Source organism: Engystomops pustulosus, chromosome 9, assembly GCF_040894005.1.
Source record: "Engystomops pustulosus chromosome 9, aEngPut4.maternal, whole genome shotgun sequence".
Taxonomy (NCBI): Eukaryota; Metazoa; Chordata; class Amphibia; order Anura; family Leptodactylidae; genus Engystomops; species Engystomops pustulosus.
Genome location: NC_092419.1, coordinates 41,763,291 through 41,790,622, shown reverse-complemented (window position 1 = coordinate 41,790,622; position 27,332 = coordinate 41,763,291). Strand labels below are relative to the sequence as shown.

Here is a 27,332-nt window from a genome sequence, read left to right as displayed (position 1 = left end):
TGTACTGACTGTAATAGAACCTTCCCAATAAAAAAGCTGAACATTGGACTCACCCTTCTTATTGCCGAATTCTCCAGGGAGATTGAATTGTACCTGGTAACCGAGGACGATGCCATGATGACAAACCTAAAAAAGAAAATGTATCAGTGAGGATAGGAAGACGCGGCAGACAGCCAAGTGAGTGTAGGCAATGGCTGCCAGGCGCTACAGCTGCTTCACACCTCCGTCTGGAAGAGACAGTACACGTGGCTGGTGTGAATGGAGCTGTATATCAGCTGGGCTGACGACTGGATGTTATTATATCACCTAAGCCCCATAGCCGAATGTTACCAGCACAGGCTGCACCGATAAGTGTGGAGGGGGACAGCATCTCAGCGCAGACCGTCCTCTCATTCACACCACCATCACCGGCATAGTGACCACTGGGGACTACGCACTGGACCGGAATAAGGTCTTGGTTTGGGATTGGGCCACCCGATGATGACTAGCTAAGTATCCACAATAACCCAATGCATGTTCTTCTCCTTACTTTAATAAAATAAAGACCCCCACCCCCTATCTGCTCTCCCCCCCCCACGAACCCCACCATAGAGCCCTAGCGGCTGGGGCCTCAAACTTGAGAATGATGTAGCTACACTGATGCAGAAATATATCTTGTTTAATCCACGAGTTGAGTGGTTTTGCAGAAACAAACAATTATAACATTCAGGACCTTGGGAAAGCCGGTTTGGACTCAGCCTGTACACATTACTTGAGCTTCCTGAACTGTCCAGACAGGACTAATCAACCAGAGCTGGATCACTCATACACAGCAGTTGGGGGATGGTGCAGGAATTGATTACTTCAGCCTATCAGGCACTACACAGTGATTACATCATTCTCTTAAGCAGTGCATACTTTATGTGAGAGGAAAAGCGCCGGGGCCCCAACACAGAAGCGACAGAGCTTCATTATCAGAATTTTAAAATTTCTTTTTCAGCAAAACCACTCAGCACAGGGATTAAACAATATAGGTCTTAAGGCATGTTTGGTTCATAATGCATGAACTGTATCTACATGTGGGTGTTCTTCCTTATGAAAGGACGAGATGATCTCCATACTCCTGGTACTGCTAAGGGTACATTTTTAAGCCAAATTTACATAAACTTAACACAAATGTAGATTGACAGATATTTTTGCGTTCCACTATATGACAACGTGACAGTACATCTTCTACACTTCTCCATGAAGTCCGGATTTTTCTACAAAGATTTGTAACAATGGTTGTGTGAGTACAGGCAGTCCCCGGGTTACATACAAGATAGGGTCTGTAGGTTTGTTCTTAAGTTGAGTTTGTATGTAAGTCGGAACTGTATATTTTATCATTGTAATCCCAGACAGAACTTTTTTGGTCTCTGTGACAGTTGGATTTTAAAAATGTTGGGTTGTCATAAGAATCAATACTAACACTAAAGCTTCATTACAGACACATTTGATAACTGTTACAGATGATCGTTGTAGCCTGGGGACTAAAGTACAATAAATTACCAATATCCAGAGGTCCGTTTGTAACTAGGGGTCATATGTAAGTCGAGTGTTCTTAAGTAGGGGACCGCCTGTACTGCTACAGCCCTGTTAAAGTAAAAGCCGGTCCAGCAAAGCTCCAAAACCCTGCAATGTTTTACCAGGCCAGACTGGACCAGAAGCAGAGGGAACTGCCCCCTAGCATATTAAAGGGGCTTTCCCGTGAAGCAAAGTTGGGGGTCCAGCCGACTGATCAGCAAGTAAGGCCCTATCCCGTGGATAGGGCCTAATTCTGCTTTGTGGGAAAACCCCCTTTTAAGGAGCACAAGAACTTTTCATTACAGATTTCCACAAACTAAAAGGAAGAAACTTCCTTTAATTCCTCGGCACATTATTCCATTTGGAAAATAATAAGGCACATTTGCACAGTGAGGCGAGGTGAAAAGAGTCACGGATTGTTATAATAAAATATCGTCCAGTTGCCCGGCAACCATTCCACACAACGCTCATTTCCATGAATCAAAGAATCAATAGCACAAAGATGCAAGGAGCCGGAAAAAAAGGAGATCATCTTGTTTCTTCCACTTACAGCCTCGTAGCTTGTGTTCTCTTATCCACACAAAGGATTAGGGCTGCGCGAGGACTCAACAAGCCGCACATCTTACACTTTATGTCTATTGCTGCTAAATAAATAACAGCAAAGGGAGATTTTATTGCATCTGGCAATTTCTTTTCAGGTCTTTTCTGAACCTGATCACTACCAGACAAAGTCTGGAAAGGAGATTCCCCTGACCCCCAAAACAATCCATAGGCAAAGGCATCCAGGGTACTGTTTTGTCCCCCCAAGTTCAATCTGCTTTTAAGACTCCCAAAAGGAGGCAATCTAAGGGTGCGATCACACGTTGCGTTACGGATGCGTTTTTAAACACAGCCGGTAAAGGTAGACATTATTAATATATCACTACAGCGCTGCTTATAGAACGCACAGGGACCCAAAAACTGCAATGACTGCACAGACATATGCAATTCCCATAGATTTCCATTAGAAGGTCTCTGTTGCGTCTCCACCAAAACAAACTAACATATGCGGTAAACGCAATGCGACCGCAACGTGTGACCGCACCCCAAGTATTCTCCATAAGCAAATGTGCCCCTGATGTGTTACTTAATTACTGTAGGTTTGGGGAAAGCCTCAGGACTGAGCTGTCTGCTGTGAGATGGGAGAGAAGCAGCAGCGAGCTGGAAGACACTAGTGATGGGTCATTTGTGAACGGGCCGGCACAAAGAACTGGCTCTTGTGTGAACGACGGGAGTCGGCTCCCCTCCGTGAGGCAATGACTCACTTTAGCCCGCCCCTAATCGGCTCAATATGCCCCCTTTAACCCAATAAAATCGTGTTAAAAGTTGAGTGGGGTGAGCGGCTTGACTTGGGCTCCAATATTATTTAATAGGTAACCATTCAGGAGCCACAAGAGCCGGCTCTTCTTAGTGAGCGAAGCCTAATGAACCAACTCACCAAGAAGAGCCGGACTTCCCATTGCTATAAGACACTGAGCTGTCTGCTGTGAGATTGGAGGGAAGGGGTGTGGCTGGGAACCGTGGCTTCCTGTAGATTGTAGCAGATTGGGGCGTCAGAGGAGAGAGGGAGCATACCGCCTGAATCCTACTCAGATGGATTGTAGTGAGGAAGCCTTACTGTGTATAGCATCCACACAAATTACAAACTATTATAAGAACCCGCTATCAGTAAAATAAACTTAGTCTCTTTAACCCCTTAACGCTCTGCGCCGTAGCTCTACGGCGCAGAGGTATAAGGGATGTATGAAGAGGGCTCACGGGCTGAGTCCTCTTCATACAAAGGTGGGGGTTTTTGCATTTTGCACAAAACCCCCACCGCTAATAACCGCGGTCGGTGCTTGCACCGATCGCGGCTATTAACCCCCTAAACGCCGCCGGCAAAGTCGCCGGCGGCGTTTAAAAGACGGCGGCGCGTGGGCGCCGCCATCTTTTTTTCGATCGCCACGCCCCCGAACGTCATCGGGGGGCGGCGATCAGTTGCTATGGTAGCCTCGTGTCTTCTTTTGACACGAGGCTATCTGGCAGCTGCATATTCGTTACAATGAGCCAGTGGCTCATTGTAATGAATGTGCTGCAAAAATGCCATATATTGCAATACAGAAGTATTGCAGTATATGGTAGCAGCGATCTGACTATCTAGGGTTAATGTACCCTAGATGGTCTAAAAGATAGTGAAAAAAAAAAGAAAAAAAAAAGTTTAAAAAATAAAAAAAATTAATAAAATATTAAAAGTTCAAATCACCCCCCTTTCCCTAGAACGGATATAAAACATAACAAACAGTAAAAATCACAGACATATTAGGTATCGCCGCGTTCCAAAATGCCCGATCTATCAAAATATAAAAACGGTTACGGCCGGCGGTGACCTCCGAGGCGGGAAATGGCGCCCAAATGTCCGAAATGCGACTTTTACACCTTTTTACATAACATAAAAAATGAAATAAAAAATGATCAAAATGTCGCACAGACCTCAAAATGGTAGCAATGAAAACGTCGCCTCATTTCGCAAAAAATGACCCCTCACACATCTCCGTGCGCCAAAGTATGAAAAAGTTATTAGCGTCAGAAGATGGCAAAAAAATTTTTTTCTTTTTTGTACACATTCGTTTAATTTTTGAAAATGTATTAAAACACAATAAAACCTGTATAAATTTGGTATCACCGCGATCGCACCGAACCAAAGAATAAAGTAGGCGTGTTATTTGGAGCGAAGAGTGAAAGTCGTAAAAACTGAGCCCACAAGAACGTGACGCACGTGCGGTTTTTTTTCATTTTTTCCACATTTGGAATTTTTTTTCAGCTTTGCAGTACATGGCATGTTAAAATAAATATCATTACGGGAAAGTAAAATTTGTTACGCACAAAATAAGCCCTCACACAGGTCTGTACACGGAAAAATGAAAAAGTTATGGATTTTTGAAGTTGGAGAGCGAGAAATGAGGCGAAAAACCCTCCGTCCTTAAGGGGTTAAAAAACACAATAGGCAATAAAGATATAAAAGCTGGCAATGGTGTACATCACCCACGAAACTACCTGCCGGATTGTGAATGACTCTACAAAGACCATTACAAACCTCTGCATTGTCTGCAGCGGCAGGGAAGGGGAGCCGGCTCATAGACCCGGATCTACCACACAACTTAGATGACGTAATGGGCTGAAGGCTACCATGTATAGGAGCATAAACATGTGATAAACTAAGCTATGTCTGCACATGCATCACTCACTGTTATGTTATAGGCCCGGGCACAGCTGCCGGGCAGCGCTAAACTATGGAGTTTCTCGAAACTTTGACATCGGTCAACTCTTAAGAGCCCAATTGTTCTCAGAGGATCCATGAATGGCGGCAGCCAAGAAATCAAACACAACAGCCATAAGGTGAGAATTGTGCAGGCACAATTAGGGGTACTCCGCTTCTAAAGCTTCACATCCCAGTAATAAAAAAACACCCAGTCACTTACCAAGAAAGTGATTCATATTCTTATTACAATTGGGTGCACATAGGCCAAAAGACCAAGAAAACGCCACTGGTCTAAACACATCAGGCAGCTCATCGGTGAAGGTGCCGAGTATCACAAGGAAACGTGATGAATTTCCAAAACCAAGACATCCCCTTCTTAAATAAACTTTTAACATTATGCTAATGAGTAGTCAAAATGGCTCTACCTTAGCCCCCAGGTGCTCTGGCTTCACAGGTTGTTACACTGTCACCCCCACTGACTGTAACTTCTGTAATCTCATGGCAGCAGCGCCCATTGGGAAGGTGAGAGTAACAGCCTGTGAAAATAGAGCACAGAGGGGATATGGCAACACTCCCAGAGCCCTTCTATTTCATTACCATAATTTTACAAGTTGCTTTTAGAAGGAAGGAGGCCATGAATCACAGCGCCTGGATCTATGAGTAAGTGTTTCAGGTTTATCATGCCTGGTGGTAGATTTCCATGCAAAAATTGCATTCAAAACACCTGAATGTGTAACCCTGGCCTTTTTGGTCTCCATTACTTCTTTACAGGTTTTTCTACAGGACTTTGTGTGACTTTCAGCAAGAAGTGAGAATGTAAGGGGAATCCTGCACATATACCACATGTGATAACTACCACCAGTTATGTGCCATAAATAGTCAGTATATCAGCAGAGCAGTAATCCCACACAATATTCGTTTCCCCAGTCCCAGCACCTACAAAGAGGCATCCAAATGGTTTCAAAGGTACATCCCACAAAACAATCTGATCAGTAAGGGAGCAACTACAGGAACTATGATTATGGAGACAGGGGTTTGGTTCCCATGCATCTTGCTGCAGCATTCAATACTATAGGAGCATTGAAAATTGCCAAGCACAGCGCTCAGGTATCTTCCATTTACTGTGTATAAGCTATACCACACAAATTTCCACCACTCCCATAGTAGTGAAAGCAGTGGCAGGAAACCTGTTCCACCAGCTGCTCCATCAATTGGTGATCACAGGACCCCCCGCTATCATAATCAGTGGGGGTCCAAACAGTCAGATGAGGTCTGTATTCTCTGGTTCCAGTGATTTAAAGATGAGATTTTTGTCTATAATATGAAACCAAAACCCATGAGTACTATAGAACAGGAGAGACAGGGGCGCCTGAAGAGACACTCCCCCAGCAACCTGTAAACTTGACTCATCTCAGGCAAATATGACTTTTTTTTTTAATAGTTAAACGGCAGAGATTTAAAAAAAAAAAAAAAGGGATTCTAGAAAGGATATACCATTCCCTACCTCTGGGGGCTGCTAGGTTAATAGGGTAAAACAGATGTAATCATATTGCCAAAAATCCAGTGCATCGTGGACAGTCCCGAGCCCCATGTTAATTTGGGCAAGAGAGGATCCCCCAAACTTTGTGACCACGGGCCACTGCCCTCAAAATTCTAATTTGCATATATACTTAAGGGAACCAGGAATTTCATTTTTAGCTAGTGACAGGTTCCAATAGCCTATGCTATGCCGATTTTGAAAAAAAAAACCTTTGTCAGCATTTTAAATCATTTCATTAGTTTATAATAGTTTAATATACATTACACAGGCTGCAGCAGCCCCCTCCTTGGGGACTTATCACACGCTGCTGGCAGGGAGCCAGGAAATGTGAATCAAACTGTTGCAAAGTACTGAAACGATTCAGAATGCTGCCAAAAACATTTTTAAAAATCAACATAGAATAGGCTATTGGAACCTGTCATCAGCTAAAAATCTCATTCCTGGTGACAGGTTGCCTTTAAATTCCCCTGACTTCAGAACACAGATTTAATCTGCAAATTAATTTTTAACGTGATGCAGAATACGTACCCTGCAACGCCATAGGTTTGGTACAGGAGATGACAGGTTCCATTTATTCGAGAGATGCCCCAAAAAGCTCATGTACATAAAGACAAAAACTGGAAGGGGAAGTCTGGAAAGATTATAATGTGCCCTACACAATGTAGGTATAGGCTGTATGAATGAGAACCACAGTAATAGTGTACAGGGCATAAAACACAACATCATTACAAAGGGAATTCTTTAATGTCCGACCTAGGCCCCAACGGAAAGTAACCAGAACCTGAGCTACTGTGTATAAGTATCATAATGGAAACTCTTTAGAAACTTTCTAAAATCCATCCCTGGCCTTACACTATACTGCGACAGGGACCGAGGCACCTAACAGACAAGTGTCAGGATCTTACGCTGCAAATACTCAGGATGGTGAAGACACCAAGAGGTCTTTGAGGAGCCGCATTTTTCTTGCCTTTAATGGAGCCTACAAATGTAATATTATTGACAGATTTCAGGATTTGTTTCCCCTGAGATCATTTAAAATTTTCCTAAGCTCAATATAAATTGTGAAAATCAGCATTTTCATGAAGGACAGAGAGCACATTGTTCACTGTCCAATCTTCATTGCACCCCTTTCACGTGAGTCTTGTCCGAATTAGTGATGGCATGTACTCCCTGACCTGTTATAGCGAAAAGACTTCTGTATCCCGGACTGACAACACTGATGGGGAAGAGACTAGTCATGAGAAGACCTGTTAAATTTCAAGATAGGCCAAAAACGAATTTTAAAAATTTATTTGGGTACCAAACCCAGACCCCCACCAATGTTTAAATGCTGCTGGTGTGGTCAAATTGCTGCAGTCACGTGTGCCGCTTTCTTGGGGGAGGGTCATCATTTTCGATGAAATTCAGGGGTCGGGTCTGCCACTAGAGGGGACTCCTTATAGGATAGATACTACTTCTTCACTTAACAGCAGCGCCAATACTGTAAACACATGGACCAAATGGTGTCTATGGGTCAGTAAAAATTTAAATAATGGTATACTCCTAACATAAGATCCTACATAATATGATTGTGGAGGGTTCTTATATTATTATTTAATTTATTTTATCTCCTGTATCGACCTTTGCCTGCAAAATGTCAACTGTCTAACGGCTGCACAAAGAATCAGGTCGTGTTCACACATGGCGTTTGAAGTGGCATATAGGGGGAAATTAGTGCATTTACTGTCGGTTTGCTAGAAATTGTGCTTATTTCAGGGCATGTGCACCAAAAAACTGGTATACAAGTCCTTACACATCCCTCCTCCCCCCATTGTATGTAGCAGTAACATGGCTGCTTGAACCTTAACAGATCAAATTTAATTTCTATATTACACATGTTGTACACCAAAGACCTCATACACCCCTAGGTGCAGAACAGACCCACAGAACAACCCCCTCAGGATCCTTTCTAGAATACCCTCTTATGAGCAACCTCCCACAATGTCAGGGAAAAATTATAGAGATAAGTCAAGTTTAGAGGCTGCAAGGTTAGATTATAGATACGATTATAGTAGCTCGAAAATGTGATGTCATATTATAGATAAGAATTTAGTCTTTCACATCAGCCCGTGTTTCTGCGAGATATAGATACTGGCTTGTCTTATATTTTGTACCTCCGGCACCCATACCTATTAAGTTGCTCCGGTAGGTCGGACCTATAACCAGAGTTTTCTGCTGTGGTTCCCTACAGTTTTCCAGTGTAGACTATAGTAAATGAGGCAGGCTAGGTCAACCATCTATATCCATGTGGAAGAGGACCATTTCCACAACTGAATCAGATATCCAGGAATTGTTTGCATAAGACTGGTCGGCCCAGTAAACCAATTCTATTCCCAGTCATGGCTGATGCATGGACAGAAATTAAGTCTGGCTTAGCATCAGGGAGGAGGAAACTCACAACCTGTAGACAGAACTAGAGATGAGCGGACTCTAATTTGCATTTGGTTTGGCCGCGTGTAGCAGACATATTACCACAGCCAGTCTGGCAAATAGACAACATAGCTATAATTGGCCAGGAGTTTCTGGTCAATCATAGCCACTGCTAGTTGCATTAATTTGTCTGCCGGCAATATGTCCGTGTTATGTGTCTGTTGGGAACGTCAGGTGGGTCAGCTCATCTATTACCAGAACCTGAAATAATGTCTGGCCCCAGAATAGCAAGATCTGGTCCGATAACCCGTTTAATGTGTCGCACTCATCGGTACACCTACTGTCTGACCCTAGTTCAATAGCCTCTCACACAGCCAAACCAGTTCCCTACACTGTACTGAGGAGACCCAACCAGGTCGAAACAGCGCTGTCTACAGTTGGGAGTCTGTTACTTCCGGAATAGATGTGCTGGTTTGGCTTAATCCCACACCATGTTTTTAGACTTCTTGTACGTCATGTCTGGTGTTAAAGGAAACCTACCATTTCAAATGGTAGGTGTAAGCTGTAAACACCGAGCACCAGCTCAGGGTGAGCTGGTGCCGGTGCTTAGTTTCGTTAGTGTTAAAACCGCGGTATCGCAGTTTTAACAATTTTTAAACTTTATAGCAGAAGCCGCTTCGGCGCTGCGCGCGACCGTGTGCGCGCAACGCCTGCGGCATTTCCTATGTAGGCGCAGCGCCGAAGCAGTTTCTGCTATAAAGTTTAAAAAGTGTTAAAACCGCGGTTTTAACACTAACGAAACTAAGCACCAGCACCAGCTCACCCTGAGCTGGTGCTCGGTGTTTACAGATTACCCCTACCATTTGAAATAGTAGGTTTCCTTTAAGGGGGCTGCCTTTTAAGGTAGAAGAGGAGGCATTGTTTTTTCATTTAACACCTTGAAAAACATATGTGCATTCTTCTCAGAATTCCCTAGTGGAACATTATGGTTTTAAGTTTCCACATGCCTTTAAGGTGGCCTTAATTAGCGATCTCTCCTTAAGGAGAACACCTACTGTCTGACACTCATCTACAAGCAGTATATGGCATCACTTATGACCAATGATCAGTGGTGATATCCGGGACCCTCACACTTCCTGGCAATGAAGAGGAGATTTCTTCGGTAACGCTGCACTATCCCTTTAAATCTTATCAGTGGTGCTCCAGCAGGTCAGAGCCTATGAGCATAAGGTGCTAGAATATCCTATGGATGGGAATATGGATAGAGATTCTCCCATGCTACATTAATAATGGCCTCTGCTGCTTATCCACCACCAGAATCCAGGTAGTGACAGCAGCTGTCAGTCATAGCACTATGTATACACTAGGGCAGTGCATGTACCCCCATGTCTACCTCTGGGGGGTCCTGGCACCTATAGTCCTCCCATTAGAGGCTTCTGCTGACCACTTCCAGATAAGGACGGGAGCCGAGACGGGCCATAAATAACACCTGCGCATCTCCTGCCGCTCACAGGCGACCAGCCTGATCCACCATAACCAGCGATGAGTAGACACACAGCCCCGCACTGACAGCCGGGCACTCCTCAACGCCCCGCCTGCTCCCCGGGGCCCAGCCGGGCACAACAAGGGGGCAGCGCGCCTCCCTCCAAGTATTCCCTCAGTAACCAGAGTGGCGGCCTGCGCCGCGGACCGGCTGCCTACCTGTGCGGGTCAGATCCGCCTCCAGGGCCGCTCAGCCTGACAGGAAGTTCTGAAACCGCCGCTCACCTCTCCAAAGGAGAACAGCCCGAGCCCCGCCGTCACGTGACCCGTGCATGGGCGGAGCTTAATAAGAAACAACACTTAGGATTGGACGGGACAAGAGCTCACTGCGCGGTGCACCATGGGAGATGTAGTTTTTTGGGTGTGGTAGAGAGTGAAAGGTTTTACGAGGCGACGCCAGAGTTATTTTTATATCAGAGAGCTGTCACTAGAGATGTGCGGCCTCCCCCGCCCCACACTCAGCTGTCAATGCATCCACCTGATACACAGCTGGATGAATAGCCACCGTCTATACAGAGTGTGCGGGTCTGAAGTCCTGTATGAGACAAGAACCAACATCTATAATTAATACCAATAACTCTACCCACTTCTTTGGTAACCGATCCCTATGCAGTTCAAACAATAAATACCAACAAAAAACATATGAGACCATACGTCATACTACAAGTACCAACAATTAATTCAAAATATACATCTTTATTAATTCATATAGACAATCAAAAATTGTACATTAAAAACATACACATTAAAACCACAAGAACAAACAGCATGGTGGTGGTCAATCCATTAACCATAGTCAAGAGTACCACGTCATAATAGTATACAACATCAATCCATAAGTATAAAAATAAGGGCTATACCGGGCACAGAAAATATAAACTCTATCTCAAGTCAGACACAGTGGGGCACATTTACTAAGGGTCTGCAGCCGCGAATCGGTCGGGTTTTACCCGAATATTTCCGCTTTGCACTGTAGTTCACAGGATTGTGGCGCACGCGATCGATTTTTGGCGCAATCGCGCCGACTTTCCCGCGACAGAAATTGGGGGGCGTGGTCACCGGACAACCCGAAGGATTCGAAAAAACTGCAGAATTTAAAAAGCCATTTGTGTCGCAAGATCAAGCACTCACATACACCAGAAAAAAGCAGGTGAACTCCGGCGGACCTCGGCGCAGCAGCGACACCTGGTGAATATCGACGCACAGACCTTATTGAATCGTGGCAGAACCCGAATCAGCGCAGGAGAACCTGCCACTGGATCGCGACTGGACCGGGTAAGTAAATGTGCCCCATTGTGTTATGTGTGCTCCAGCATCTAATATCAGCACTCCATTGTGTTATGTGAGCTCCAACATCTAATATCAGCACTCCATTGTGTTATGTGAGCTCCAACATCTAATATCAGCACTCCATTGTGTTATGTGTGCTCCAACATCTAATATCAGCACTCCAATGTGTTATGTAAGCTCCAACATCTAATATCAGCACTCCATTGTGTTATGTGAGCTCAAACATCTAATATCAGCACTCCATTGTGTTATGTGCTCCAACATCTAATATCAGCACTCCATTGTGTTATGTGTGCTCCAACATCTAATATCAGCACTCCAATGTGTTATGTGAGCTCCAACATCTAATATCAGCACTCCATTGTGTTATGTGAGCTCCAACATCTAATATCAGCACTCCATTGTGTTATGTGTGCTCCTACATCTAATATCAGCACTCCATTGTGTTATGTGCTCCAACATCTAATATCAGCACTCCAATGTGTTATGTGAGCTCCAACATCTAATATCAGCACTCCATTGTGTTATGTGCTCCAACATCTAATATCAGCACTCCATTGTGTTATGTGTGCTCCAACATCTAATATCAGCACTCCATTGTGTTATGTGAGCTCCAGCATCTAATATCAGCGCTCCATTGTGTTATGTGAGCTCCAACATCTAATATCAGCACTCCATTGTGTTATGTGTGCTCCAACATCTAATATCAGCACTCCAATGTGTTATGTGAGCTCCAACATCTAATATCAGCACTCCATTGTGTTATGTGTGCTCCAACATCTAATATCAGCACTCCATTGTGCTATGTGAGCTCCAACATCTAATATCAGCACTCCAATGTGTTATGTGAGCTCCAACATCTAATATCAGCACTCCATTGTGTTATGTGAGCTCCAACATCTAATATCAGCACTCCATTGTGTTGTGTGTGCTCCAACATCTAATATCAGCACTCCAATGTGTTATGTGAGCTCCAACATCTAATATCAGCACTCCATTGTGTTATGTGAGCTCCAACATCTAATATCAGCACTCCATTGTGTTGTGTGTGCTCCAACATCTAATATCAGCACTCCATTGTGCTATGTGAGCTCCAACATCTAATATCAGCACTCCAATGTGTTATGTGAGCTCCAACATCTAATATCAGCACTCCATTGTGTTATGTGAGCTCCAACATCTAATATCAGCACTCCATTGTGTTGTGTGTGCTCCAACATCTAATATCAGCACTCCATTGTGTTATGTGAGCTCCAACATCTAATATCAGCACTCCATTGTGTTATGTGAGCTCCAACATCTAATATCAGCGCTCCATTGTGTTATGTGTGCTCCAGCATCTAATATCAGCACTCCAATGTGTTATGTGTGCTCCAACATCTAATATCAGCACTCCAATGTGTTATGTGAGCTCCAACATCTAATATCAGCACTCCATTGTGTTATGTGTTCTCCAACATCTAATATCAGCACTCCATTGTGTTATGTGAGCTCCAACATCTAATATCAGCACTCCATTGTGTTATGTGTGCTCCAACATCTAATATCAGCACTCCAATGTGTTATGTGAGCTCCAACATCTAATATCAGCACTCCATTGTGTTATGTGTGCTCCAACATCTAATATCAGCACTCCATTGTGTTATGTGAGCTCCAACATCTAATATCAGCACTCCATTGTGTTTGTGTGCTCCAACATCAGCACTCCGTTGTGTTATGTGTGCTCCAACATCTAATATCAGCACTCCATTGTGTTATGTGAGCTCCAACATCAAATATCAGCACTCCATTGTATTATGTGAGCTCCAACATCTAATATCAGCGCTCCATTGTCTTATGTGAGCTCCAACATTTAATATCAGTACTCCATTGTGTTATGTGTGCTCCTACATCTAATTTCAGCGCTCCATTGTGTTATGTGAGCTCCAACATCTAATATCAGCACTCCATTGTGTTATGTGAGCTCCAACATCAAATATCAGAACTCCATTGTGTTATGTGAGCTCCAACATCAAATATCAGCACTCCATTGTGTTATGTGAGCTCCAACATCTAATATCAGCGCTCCATTGTCTTATGAGAGCTCCAACATCTAATATCAGCACTCCATTGTCTTATGTGAGCTCCAACATTTAATATTAGCGCTCCATTGTGTTTTGTGTGCTCCTACATCTAATATCAGCGCTCCATTGTGTTATGTGAGCTCCAACATCTAATATCAGCACTCCATTGTGTTATGTGAGCTCCAACATTAAATATCAGCACTCTATTGTGTTATGTGGGCTCCAGCATCTAATTTCAGCACTCCATTGTGTTATCTGTGCTCCAACATCTAATATCAGCACTCCATTGTGTTTGTGAGCTCCAACATCAGCACTCCATTGTGTTATGTGTGCTTCAACATCTAATATTAGCACTCCATTGTGTTTGTGAGCTCCAACATCAGCACTCCATTGTGTTATGTGAGCTCCAACATCTAATATCAGCACTGCATTGTGTTATGTGAGCTCCAACATCTAATATCAGCACTGCATTGTGTTATGTGAGCTCCAACATCTAATATCAGCACTCCATTGTGTTATGTGAGCTCAAACATCTAATATTAGCACTCCATTGTGTTATGTGAGCTCCAACATCTAATATCAGCACTCCATTGTGTTATGTGAGCTCCAACATCTAATATCAGCACTGCATTGTGTTATGTGAGCTCCAACATCTAATATCAGCACTCCATTGTGTTTGTGAGCTCCAACATCAGCACTCCATTGTGTTATGTGTGCTTCAACATCTAATATCAGCACTCCATTGTGTTACGTGAGCTCCAACATCTAATATCAGCACTGCATTGTGTTATGTGAGCTCCAACATCTAATATCAGCGCTCCATTGTGTTTGTGAGCTCCAACATCAGCACTCCATTGTGTTATGTGTGCTCCAACATCTAATATCAGCACTCCATTGTGTTATGTGAGCTCAAACATCTAATATTAGCACTCCATTGTGTAATGTGAGCTCCAACATCTAATATCAGCACTCCATTGTGTTATGTGAGCTCCAATATCTAATATCAGCACTCCATTGTGTTATGTGAGCTCAAACATCTAATATTAGCACTCCATTGTGTAATGTGAGCTCCAACATCTAATATCAGCACTCCATTGTGTTTGTGAGCTCCAACATCAGCACTCCATTGTGTTATGTGTGCTTCAACATCTAATATCAGCACTCCAATGTGTTATGTGAGCTCCAACATCTAATATCAGCACTCCATTGTGTTATGTGATCTCCAACATCTAATATCAGCACTGCATTGTGTTATGTGAGCTCCAACATCTAATATCAGCACTCCATTGTGTTATGTGAGCTCCAACATCAAATATCAGCACTGCATTGTGTTATGTGAGCTCCAACATCTAATATCAGCACTGCATTGTGTTATGTGAGCTCCAACATCTAATATTAGCACTCCATTGTGTTATGTGTGCTCCAACATCTAATATCAGCACTCCATTGTGTTATGTGAGCTCAAACATCTAATATTAGCACTCCATTGTGTTATGTGTGCTCCAACATCTAATATCAGCACTCCATTTTGTTATTTGCTCCAACATCTAATATCAGCACTCTATTGTGTTATGTGAGCTCCAACATCAGCACTCCATTGTGTTATGTGAGCGCCAACATCAAATATCAGCACTCCATTGTGTTATGTGAGCTCCAACATCTAATATCAGCACTCCATTGTGTTATGTGAGCTCCAACATCTAATATCAGCACTCCATTGTGTTATGTGTGCTCCAACATCTAATATCAGCACTCCATTGTGTTATGTGAGCTCCAACATCAAATATCAGCACTCCATTGTGTTATGTGAGCTCCAACATCTAATATCAGCGCTCCATTGTCTTATGTGAGCGCCAACATTTAATATCAGCGCTCCATTGTCTTATGAGAGCTCCAACATCTAATTTCAGCACTCCATTGTCTTATGAAAGCTCCAACATCTAATATCAGTACTGCATTGTGTTATGTGAGCTCCAACATCTAATATCAGCACTCCAATGTGTTATGTGTGCTCCGACATCTAATATCAGCACTCCATTGTGTTATGTGTGCTCCAACATCTAATATCAGCGCTCCATTGAGTTACGTGTGCTACACCATCAAATATCAGCAATCTATTGTGTTATGTGGGCTCCAGCATCTAATATCAGCACTCCATTGTGTTATGCGTGCTCCAACATCTAATATCAGCACTCCATTGTGTTATGTGTGCTCCAACATCTAATATCAGCACTCCAATGTGTTATGTGTGCTCCAACATCTAATATTAGCACTCCAATGTGTTATGTGCTCCAACATCTAATATCAGCACTCCATTGTGTTATGTGTGCTCCTACATCTAATATCAGCACTCCATTGTCTTATATGGGCTCCCACATCTAATATCAGCACTACATTATGTTATGTGAGCTCCAACATCTAATATCAGCACTCCATTGTGTTATGTGTGCTCCAACATCTAATATCAGCACTCCATTGTATTATGTGAGCTCCAACATCTAATATCAGCACTCCATTGTGTTATGTGAGCTCCAACATCTAATATCAGCACTCCAATGTGTTCCCCACAGCCTCCAGTAATGTCCCCACCACCCATACTAAGAAGTGTCCCTCACAACCCCCCCCCCATTATGTCCCCCACACAGCCCCCAGTTATGTCCCCCACACAGTCCCCAGAACACATACTCACCTCGGCCTTCCCTTCCTCGTCTTGATGTGCTCTGACTGCTGGACAGGGTGCATTGACGCCATTAGTTGGCATCTGCTGCTCCGGCCAATGTAGTCAGCTAACTGAAGCAGGAGATGTTGGGTGATGGCGTCAGTATCTCCTGCTCTCTGTAGTGGAGAACTGAGCTGACAGTGCCGTTCTCTACTACAGAACTCATTACTGAAGACACAGATAGTGATGAGAGTGGGGAGAGACGTCCGGACAACAGGAACAGTGTCCTGCTGATCTGAGGCACAAGCCAAAAGATTCAGGGCATGGGCCCCGGTTCTTTTGACCAAGCCATGCCCCTGCACATATAGATAAATAGGGAAGAAGGGCACACATTGTACCTCCAATCCAACAGATGGACACATCTGTCTATGGGGCTTGGGCAAATAAAATCTTCTTATTGAACACTGTGTTGTTCTGTGCCCATATCATGAATATTACTGTATTAGAACTGCAGCAATGAGTGTATTACATTTTATATATAGTCAACAGGGTTTTGGTGGTCATGGGCCCCCTAGAAGCCATGGGTCCAGCCAGGGCTGATGCTTAAAATACCTATATTATCATCTTCAACTGGGTAGCTACAAGTGACGGATGAACATTACTGTGGACCACAACAGAAGATTTGGGGGGGGGGGGGAACTATCATATGCCGGTGCTCATGTGCCCCCTGTCCTGGCTTTAACCTCTTGATGTACATGTCTTGCGTAATTTGGCGAAGAAACAACCCCGCTCCGCCGGCAATTATTTCAGTGCTTCAAGCGTTGAAGCAGTGATAAATGTCCCCCATTGTTTTTAAGGACCAACATTAGATGTATGCTGAGATGACCCATGACTCAAGTATTGGTCAGTGGCTTGTGTTTCATACTATTAACAAGTAATTTCTCCATAATCTGCACATGACTGGGTGTTTTGTTCACCATGAAAATACACGGTGCTTCACAAAATATATAGTCTCCATTACATGAAGGTCAAGAGGATTCCATTACAAAACTTCCTGGGATTGACTCAGCTCACACTTAGTGTACATTGCCTTAATGTGTATTCTCCCCTGCAGTAATGGATAGCGCCTTCATGGATATAAAACTCCACTGTCAGCAGGAAAGAAAAAAGGAAAGCTCATTGTGTTCAGGCATTTACCAGAAGGAATTACCTTACAAAAAGCCTGAGGGAAAAGAATTATGGAATCGGACAGTGGAACTCCAGTTATTAACATGACAGCTTATTTAGGGTGGCCATACACACGTGATGGATGTTTGCCCACCTTGCTTGTGTATTGCAACTATCACCCTATAGAGTAATTATTTCCTATATAACCTATTGACAGGAAAGCAAGTAACAAGCTGATCAGTAGGGGTCCAACTTCTGTGAACCTCACCAACCCAGAGACCGGGGGTCCTGTTCTCCATAATGGGTTTAGCAGCAGGATGAGCATGTGCCCTGCTGCTCTATCCCATTCTACAGTAGTTTTGTAAATCGCTGAATACATTGCTAGCCTATTTCCGACACACACACATAGCATGTAGGTTCCTGTGTTGGGGGTCCCGTTTTTGGTGAGTGTTTCAGTTATCCATTATACCTTTCTGAGGAGGGGGATACATGATTTATAATATCGTGCTATATGGTTGTAGAACTAAAATCTCCAGAATGCATCATCTTTAGTAGATAGGCCATGCTGTCGCTTGTAGTTCCACAACAAAAGCAAAAGAGGGGTGGCTGTACTGTCTGATATTAACGTGACCCAAATTTATGTTTAGGCTTAAAGTGAAAAATGTCTAATGGGCAAAATTAAACCAGCCTGAAAGAGATACTAATAGGTAAGTAACACTTCACATTGCATGAATTGGGGGGTTCGAACTGCACCTTAATTGACACTTTTTTTGCACCCTCTAAAATGTACCAAATGTACAATGTATGAACCAAGCTGAGGATTTCTCATCTTAATAAACCCTTTCTTTATATGTGGAATCACTGGTGATCAGCTGTTATCATTGGAAGAAGTTATGGCCTCACAAGGACACACTTAGTATTACATGGTCTTTTAGTGGGTCTCTCCTTTAGGTTTAGGTCCAAAAATGAGGCCCCCTCTCTGATGCCCATATGTTTGAATAATGAAAGCAGGGCGGTAGATCAATTGGGAACTTCCTTTTAAACAAATAATTGAGTTTTATTTTTACACATTTTTTTTTTGGGGGGGGGGGGGGGGACAAAACCAAAACCCTTTCTAAATGCGGCGCTCTTAGTAAATGATTATACTGGTGCTGTCTGCAATTAAGCTTTATTTTGCTTCTTATGACAATCCAACATTTTAAAATCCAATTGACACAGAGACCAAAAACATTTTTGACTGGGGTTACAATTATGAAATATACAGTTCAGACCTACATACAAATTCAGCTTAAGAACAAACCTACAGAAACCATCTTGTGTGTAACCATATATAACTGCCTGTATATAAATCATTTGCGTGCATGTGTGTGTGTATGTCCCCTAAAGGAATCTGCACTGTCACGTTTACAATCATCAAGTTTTACACAGACGCTCCTTGAGGGTGATGCCACACATGGTGTTTTGAGTGGGTTTTTGGCCCGTTCTTAAGCAGTCCGTCATTTTTTGGCGCGCCGGGCTACTCCCCATCTGACGGACCCATCCCCACGTCCCCCCTCATGCCCCTCCATGTCCCCTCTGGCATGTAGGTGGCAGAAAGATGAAAATAATCTCAAGTGGTAGCAATAAGCTAGCATTTACAATTACTTCAGGGCTTCTACGCCACTTGTGTGGTGCAGAAGCCCTGATAAATAGACATGTAGAAATGGACAGGTCGTGAGATTTCCCTGCTGACCTTGCTCCAATCTCTCCTATGAGGATTCACCTGCCTATAGTTACTAGGAGTCTGTAGAATGGCAAAAGTTGTTCAGAACAGAAAATTACAGAAACCCGATATTGAACCATTCTGACTTTGAAAATATCGAAAAAGTACAGAGGCTTCGATGCATTGTGCAATCCTACCTTGCACAGCTCTATTTACTGAAGCATAATAAAGATACAGGTGTCAAAATATGGGAATATGAAGAATTTATTTATGTTTTAAACCATAACAAAAACTGCCTACACTTGGTATCTCCATGATCATACTGACCCAAAAAATGATGATGATCATTTGGCCCACAGTGGGAAAGCAGTGTGAACAAAGCCCCCCCAAAAATAGAGCAACTGTTTTGTGTTTTGTCAATTTCACTGCATTTGGAAATTGTTTCCAACTTCAAAATACAATACATAGAAAATGAAATGGTGCTCTGAAGAAGTACTATTTATCCCCCAGAAAACAAGGCTTCATATGGCTCTGTAAACGGAAAAATAAATCAAGTTCTGGCTTTCATGTGCATCAAATAAAGAATGAAATCACCAAAAACAGCAAAGGAGCGCATCTACCATCAGGATGAAGGATTGTAAACCAAGCACACTGACATACTGGTGTGTGCCCCCTCTTGCAGGATCTGATCTTCTTTTAGCTTTTTATGCCCTGTTTTTTTTCAAGAAAGGCTCTTAAAATTATGCAAATAAGCCTGAGGGGCTCCGGGCTCCATAGGTGTTAATGCAGCCTTGAGACCCTCAGGCTCATTTCCATAATCTTTAAAGCTTTGGGTATAGGAAGCTAAAAGAAAAGCACATTTTGCCAGAGGGGGCACACACCCGTATTTTAATGTGCTTGGTTTAAAGATATCTATAATCTATGATTCACTGATGCTATACGTCACAAACTTACATGCTCATTCTTTTGTCTAGGCAATGGCATAGTTTTTCCTATGTCCAGGAACTGACAGATTCTTCTAAAAAAAAAAACTTTATTAAAATATTGAAATGAGCCGGAAGCACGGTGGCCAACGTCACCGAAATGCCTCTTGGCTCCACTGCCTGATAATATATGCCCCTATGTCCCACCTGTCTATCCGCAGACATCAAGATAGATGAATGTGGCCAGGCTGCATTGAGCATCGACTGCAAATCGCCCTTTGGGTGGCTCCTCACAGCTGTCATCTCAGTCAGTTTTTATCATCTTAATCATCTTACTGGCATCATTTAGGTGGCATAATATAAAGCAATCTATTTTAGTAATGGAATCTTTAAAGGAAATCTACAATCAAAATCAAGCACGGATAAACCAGAGACCCTTACTCATAGACCCAGGCACTGTGACTGTGGTAATCCTCTTATATTTGTTATCCATGGCCTCCTTCCTCCTAAAATCAACCTTGAGCATTGTGCTAATGAGCTAGAAGAGCTATGGGTGTGTTACAGAAGCCCCCAGTGGTCTGGATTCACAAGCTGTTCTTATACTGTGCAGCACATCTCATTCTCATTCTCACACTTCCTGTAATCTCAGCATCAGTGCTTCTTCAAAATTTAATCACCTGTGTAGCTACATCACTGCTGGATCATTAGCATAATTTTAAAAGTTGGTTTAAGAAGGAAGTAGGCCATGGATAATACAGTGGAACCTTCGATTCTGAGCATAATTCATTCTGGGTTCATTCTTGAAATCTGATATAAGACCAAGTTTTCCCTCAGGAAATCATTGACACTTAGAGGATTGGTTCCACAATGACCAACTACCTTGGATTACAAGCAGAATTTGTGCTTGTAATCCAAATCACTCATATATGAAAGCAAGTTTTCCCACAGTTGATTCGTTTCACACCCTAAAAATACTTAGTCATGTATATTTTGCATGTAAACCAAGTTACAATTTTTATAAAATGCTAAATTGTCTTCTAAAACAATTGTTACTTGTAATCCAAAGTTCTGCTGTAGAAGACCACCACCGTCAAGGAGCCTGGATCTATTAGTAAGCGTTCCTGGTTTATTGTGAGGGATTTTGATGGTAAATTTCTTCTAAATAAAACTGAACCCCAATGGAATTGTTCCCAGAACCTTCTTGACAATGTATTAGCAATCTATGTTCTGTTTTATGGAAGTCCATAATTTACAATTAGAATCGTTATAAAAGTAAAATTTTTTTGATGCTGCGAAGAAGTTTAACTACTAATAATACAGCCTTTTTAAGGGAAATCTGTAAAACTTTAAATTCTGGTGAGGCAGGGCTGCTTGTTACAAGTGAAAAGTCCAATGGGTGATAGCTGAAATTGCTGTCAATCATTGAGTAGGATCATCCATTATGCTCAATCTTCTCCCATAAATATCTATACATCCATCTTTTCAGTTCCTTCTTCTCCAGATTGCCAATAGGGAAGGAGCCAGAGTCCTGCTGTGGCTCATACACAACTCTGATACAGGTATATCATACTAGCACAGATCCATGTAAAGTCTCTAATGCTTTCAAAATTTGTTCTCCTGATATCAGGAGAACAAGAGCAGGTTAACCACCTCTTCCAATCATAACATCATGAATGGTGTATCATCTGTGTCCTGCACCTTGTACTGATATAGCATGATGGGGTCATTTACTAAGGGCCCGATTCGCGCTTTCCCGGCATGTTACCCGAATATTTCCGATTTGCAGCAATTTCCCCTGAATTGCCCCGGGATTTAGGCGCACGCGATTGGATTGTGGTGCATCGGCGCTGGAGTTCACGCGACGAAAATCGGGGGGCGTGGCCGAACGAAAACCCAACGGATTCGGAAAAACCGCCGCATTAAAAAAAAAAAAAAGTGTCGCGGAGCTTGAACTTACCTTCACTCAGCCCGGCTTGGTGTATTCCAGAGCGTTCCGGGGAACTTCAGCGCAGCAGCGCCACCTGGTGGACATCGGAGGAACTGCCTTAATAAATCCCGCCCGGACCCGAATCCAGCGCAGAGAACGCGCCGCTGGATCGCGAATGGACCGGGTGAGTAAATCTGCCCCGATGTGTCCACTAGTGGTCAGCAGTGATATAAATATTGAAAAATATTATACATTTTTTATTATTTACCAAAATAGAAGAAAAAATAACAATGCTCCCATCAAATAGAGTAGTTTCCATTAAAAATCTTTCTTTTATTGTTTTATTGACTCATTCCCTTGGTTTCGTTCTTCCAATTGGGGAACCGCAATTCCGAATTTGAGTTGCTTTACATATGAATGATCTGAATATCCCAGCGACTCATCATTAACACCGTTATGTCATTCTGCCTTCAGTAAAATACAGTTTACAGTTTAGATTTCAATAAATCTGAGAGGAATATTTATAGAGGAGCAGTAAACCATTCATCCTAATAAAATAATATTACGACGACAAACAGCTGAAGGAACTGTAACATTCACTATATCAAAAGTGTCATTGAAAATATAAGGAATATATGTCATAAATAAATGATCGGGTCCTGCACCAATCTCTGGATCGGTGGTCCACTGAATGGACAGTGTGTTGTGCATGTACGTGATGGAGAGTGGCCGCGCATGCACAACACACTCTCCATTCAGCTTGGCTGCAGGAATGGGTTAAGGTTGACCCCTCTTCCTAAGATAGGTGTGAGTCCCAGAGGTAGCATCCGCAGTTTCCATCTATTTATGGCACATCTTATGGATGAGTGATGAGTGGACCGATAAAATTCAGGTTCGGCCAAACCCAAATTTTAAAAATTTGTTTGGGCAGGTACCAGGCTGTTTAACCCCTTAATGACTTGGCCATTTTGCACCTTTCTGACACAGCCCATTGTTTTTTAATCTGACATGTTTAAAAGAAAAGTGGTTTTAACTTTAAAATATTTTGACATATCCAGGCGATTTTCGGATTGTTTCTCTTGACACTTCGCACTTCAAGTTAGTTGAAAAATTTGGGGATATGATTTGCGTTTATTTATTAAAAAAAAAACATGTATGGTGAAAATCTAGAAGTAATAACACCAAAATGACTTGATAGCTAACATTGCCCTAATGAGTGTCTTATGTTGGCAGGGTTTTTTAAGCGTCCACTCATTTTTATAGGATGTTATGAGGCTTAGAACTTTGGGTTATATTTTTCACATTTTCTTTAAAAATGCGAAATTATACTTTTGAGGCACCTACCCAGCTTTACAGTGACTTTGAGAGGCCTAAATAATAGTAAAACCCCATATATTACCCCATTATAGAAACTGCACCCCTCAACTCTCCTCTCCTCACTCCTGCTCCCGTCTCGGCTGGCTGGCGCGCTCCAGTACTCGCGGATATAAAGGGCCAATGCACTGCTGATTGGCACTGGCTACTTCCGGGTTTCCTCAAAAGCCGACTTCTCCCAGCAACCCCCGCCGGATCTTAGTGCTCCAAGCCTATGAGAAAGCTGTTCCCTGTGCCTCATGCTAGTTATTGGATTCCATTGTGACCTCGGACCTGACCCTGCTCCTTCGCTGCCAGCCTTCACCTCCTGCTCCATTCTCGACCTTGAACCATTGCCGCCTGGCTTGACCATCTGCCTGTTCCTGACCACGAGACTGCCCAGTGATTCTGTAGCTCGACCTTGGCTGCCACTGCGGGCAAGTCACACCTGTGGAACGACCTGGTGGCATCACGCCGCAGCAAGACGCTGCAGCTTTGCGGCAGGCACTGGTGGAGACCAGGTGCCACTTAGATTCCGGTTCCAGGTGTCGGCTTGTGTCATCGTCCGCGGTGCCCATGGGGTTCACTGACCCCGAGCCCTGACAGCATTGAAGGGAAGGTGCGCCATTCAGAGCAGATTTGCATTGTCACTTTTTAAGGGTTATACAATCTTTATTTTTTTGGCAATTTGGCCATATGAGGGCTTATTTTTTGCAGGATGCAGTATTTTGCACTATTTTACAAACTTTAGGACATCTTTAGCTTATTGATGACATTTAATTAAATCTTTAATATGTGGAGGAAAAGAAAATCATTAATTTTTGTTTTGGATCTTTAGCATTATTTTTTTAACGTCCCACGTACCATAAAAGTAATATATTGGGGTCATTTACTAAGGGCCTGATTCACGTTTTTGCGACGTGATACCTGAATTTTTCCGTTTTGCGCTGATTTTCCCTGTATTGCCCCTAGATTTCGGCGCACGCGATCGGATTGTGGTGCATCGGCGCCGGCATGCACGCGACGGAAATCGGGGGGCGTGGCCGTAAAAAAACCCCGACGGATTCGGAAAAACTGCCGCATTTAAAAAAAAAAAAAAAGTGTCGCTTGACATGCACTTACTTTCACTAAGCCCGGCTCGGTGTACTCCAGTGCGTTCCGATGCTCTTAAGCGCAGCAGCGACACCTGGTGGGCGTCAGAGGAACTGCCTTAGTGAATCTCGGACAGACCCGAATCCACCGCAGAGAACGCGCCGCTGGATCGTGAATGGACCGGGTAAGTAAATCTGCCCCAATATTTGTACTCTGTACTAGATCACTACAATTACGGAGATGCCTCATTTATATAGTTTTCATTATATATTTTTCCAATTTACTGAAGAAAACTTTTCAGAAGCATAACTTTAGTATTTTTCTGTTGACAGATCTGTTTGAGGGCTTATTTTTTGTGACAAGTTGTTCTTTTCAGTGGTACCATTTTTGTGACAGGATTTGAGGAAAAAAATAGCATTTTTTGCAAATTTCCTGTTTATTGGACTTGGACATTAAACAAGTCCAATAATGTTTCAGATTAAATGTCTGGATTGTTACCACCACACTGTTGGGTATTTTTGCACATTTGTGATTTTTGCATATGTAAAAACATCATTTTGGTGGGTTTTTCACTTTTTATTTCTTTTTCTTAAAAATTAAATTTTTAATTTTTTTTTTCACGCGTTGCCAGCAGCATTTAAAGATTCCAGTACCTATTGCTGGGATTAACAGTGGGCCATGGGTGGGGAGGTCAAGCTGAACATGGGCTTGAAATTCTAAAGAAGTTCAGGTTCTCGTCCCAGGGACGCAAATCTGCAAAGTTTGGTTATAGATAATCTCCATTATAGCAGTGTTAATAGATTGTTTAAAGGGACTGTCCAGTAGGGAATTTTTGTATTACAGTCTCATAATCGGTTCAAAACATAAATTAATCAATACTCCTCTCATGATATCACAACCACTCCCATCCCAAACATTTGTAGGTCCACAATGGCAGAATAGGGTGAAGCAGACATAAACAATGCCAGAGATTTCGCATTAGGCCAATAGGAGAGGTGATATTGCAACATCCCCCACCGGGGCCTAACCTTTTCTTGGGGCCTGGAGACAGCCGGGACCCAGGATACTGGAGTGGCTGGCGGTTGCGGCCTAGGCACGCTAGTGTCACGGTGCTTGGTATGGGGACCGGAAGGCTGTCCCACAGCCTGGAAATCTCCAGCGGGTGGTGTGTGCAAGAAATTAGATGAGGGAGAGGCTGTGGTACTGGTTCTCCCTGGGGCAGCCCTTAGAGTCTGTAGTGTGTGTCCCTGGTAGATAGATGGGGCGCCCTTGATGGTGATACAGTAGTAGCAGGGACCAGACGAAGGCAATATTGTGCATAAAGGTAACTTACAGTTCTTTATTCGAACCAACAGCAACAACAGGCCAAACGATTCTGTACAAGCGCAGGTTACTGGAGTGATCTTGGAGAGGGAACCTCAGGAGCTGGGTCACCAGCCTGGATACAGGTGCAGGCTGGGATGTAGTTGTGTCCAATGCTGGAAGCCGCAGCTTTAATCCTGGATATTATTCAGTATCAGACCTGAAGGTGAGCTGACACTAGGTCTCTCACTCTTGGCTAGTAGCAGGTGTGCTCAAAGAGATGCTCCTCTGTCAGAAACTAGATCCTAAGAGAGCGTGTCACTTCCTGTCCAGGGGTTTTGTTACTCCCTCTGGTCAGGTGGTGGCTTACTCCAGTTCACAAATAAGTGCATTGAGGCATATCATTGGATGATAACATTAAACAATATTGCCCATTCAGGCAGTATCTACCGCTGCACAATTACCTCTTTATCTACTTATCGTACAAGGGGCTTATTCGCAACTACCATGCATTGGCAGGGATGTTGCAATATTTTATGTTTTTCATTAGTTGGATGTACCGTAGTTTGATTTAGAAGGGCAGTGCAGTTAGAATGTAACTTACGAGAAGTCAAAATCAGACTCACACCATGGATATGGGAACATGAGGAAAAGATGATTCTTTATTTTCATAAGTCAGGAATGTGTTTGGGTTCTAAAAAAAACAATTTCTAGTGGAAATAACTTAAAGGGGTTGTCCACTTTCAACAAATAATTGATATGGATTGTGTAAGGAAAAGTTATACAATTTTCCAATACACTTTGTATCAATTCCTCACCGTTTCCAAGATCTCTGCTTGCTGTCTTTCTATTGAAAGCTTCCATGTTTACTTACAGTGGAGAGAAATCTGCCATAGTTTGTGATGTGTTTTAGACGCGCACGTACATGAGCTGTTATTATCACACGGCTCTGATTACTCTCTGTGATAATAACAGCTTGTGCACATGTGTGACCATCACAGACTGCGAACAGTTTTCTATCTACAGACGGTCCTCTACTTAAGAACAACCAACATACAGACGACCCCTAGTTACAAACGGATCTCTGGATATTGGTAATTTAATGTACTTTAGCCCCAGGCTACAATCCTCAGCTGTAACAGTTATCAAAGTTGTCTATGCAACATCCCCCACCGGGGCCTAGCCTTTTCTCGAGGCCTGTAGGCAGCCGGGGCCCAGAATACCGGAGTGGCTGGCGGTTGTGGCCTAGGCACACTGATGTCACGGTGCTTGGTATGGGGACTGGAGGGCTGTCCTACAGCCTCCCAGGTCTCCATCAGGTGGTGTGTGCAAGAAATATGAAAGGAGAGGCTGATGTACTGAATCTCCATGGGGCAACCCCTTGATGTCTGTAATGTATGTCCCTGGGTGATAGATGGGGATGCTTGTGGTGGTACAGCCGTATCCAGGGAGCTAAATAACTTATGCTTCTTTATAAGAACAGCTGCAGGCAACAGGCTAGAACGATCTTGGAACAGATTCCGTATTATTGGAGATTCTGGATT

At 43.1% G+C, this 27,332-nt stretch overlaps 1 protein-coding gene across 1 annotated transcript in view; it reads right to left on the bottom strand.

The window, feature by feature from the left end:
* MTM1 (myotubularin 1) overlaps window positions 1-10,622 on the bottom strand; it is a 41,920-nt gene extending 31,298 nt beyond the window's left edge. Inside the window, exons 1-2 of the mRNA XM_072125477.1 lie at window positions 10,470-10,622; window positions 54-126 (exon numbers count right to left, since the gene is read on the bottom strand). Of these exons, the coding sequence (XP_071981578.1) occupies window positions 54-116 (63 nt within the window). The 5' untranslated portion in view covers window positions 117-126; window positions 10,470-10,622. The remainder of the gene's footprint in view (window positions 1-53; window positions 127-10,469) is intronic.
* Between the last annotated feature and the right edge of the window lie 16,710 nt (window positions 10,623-27,332).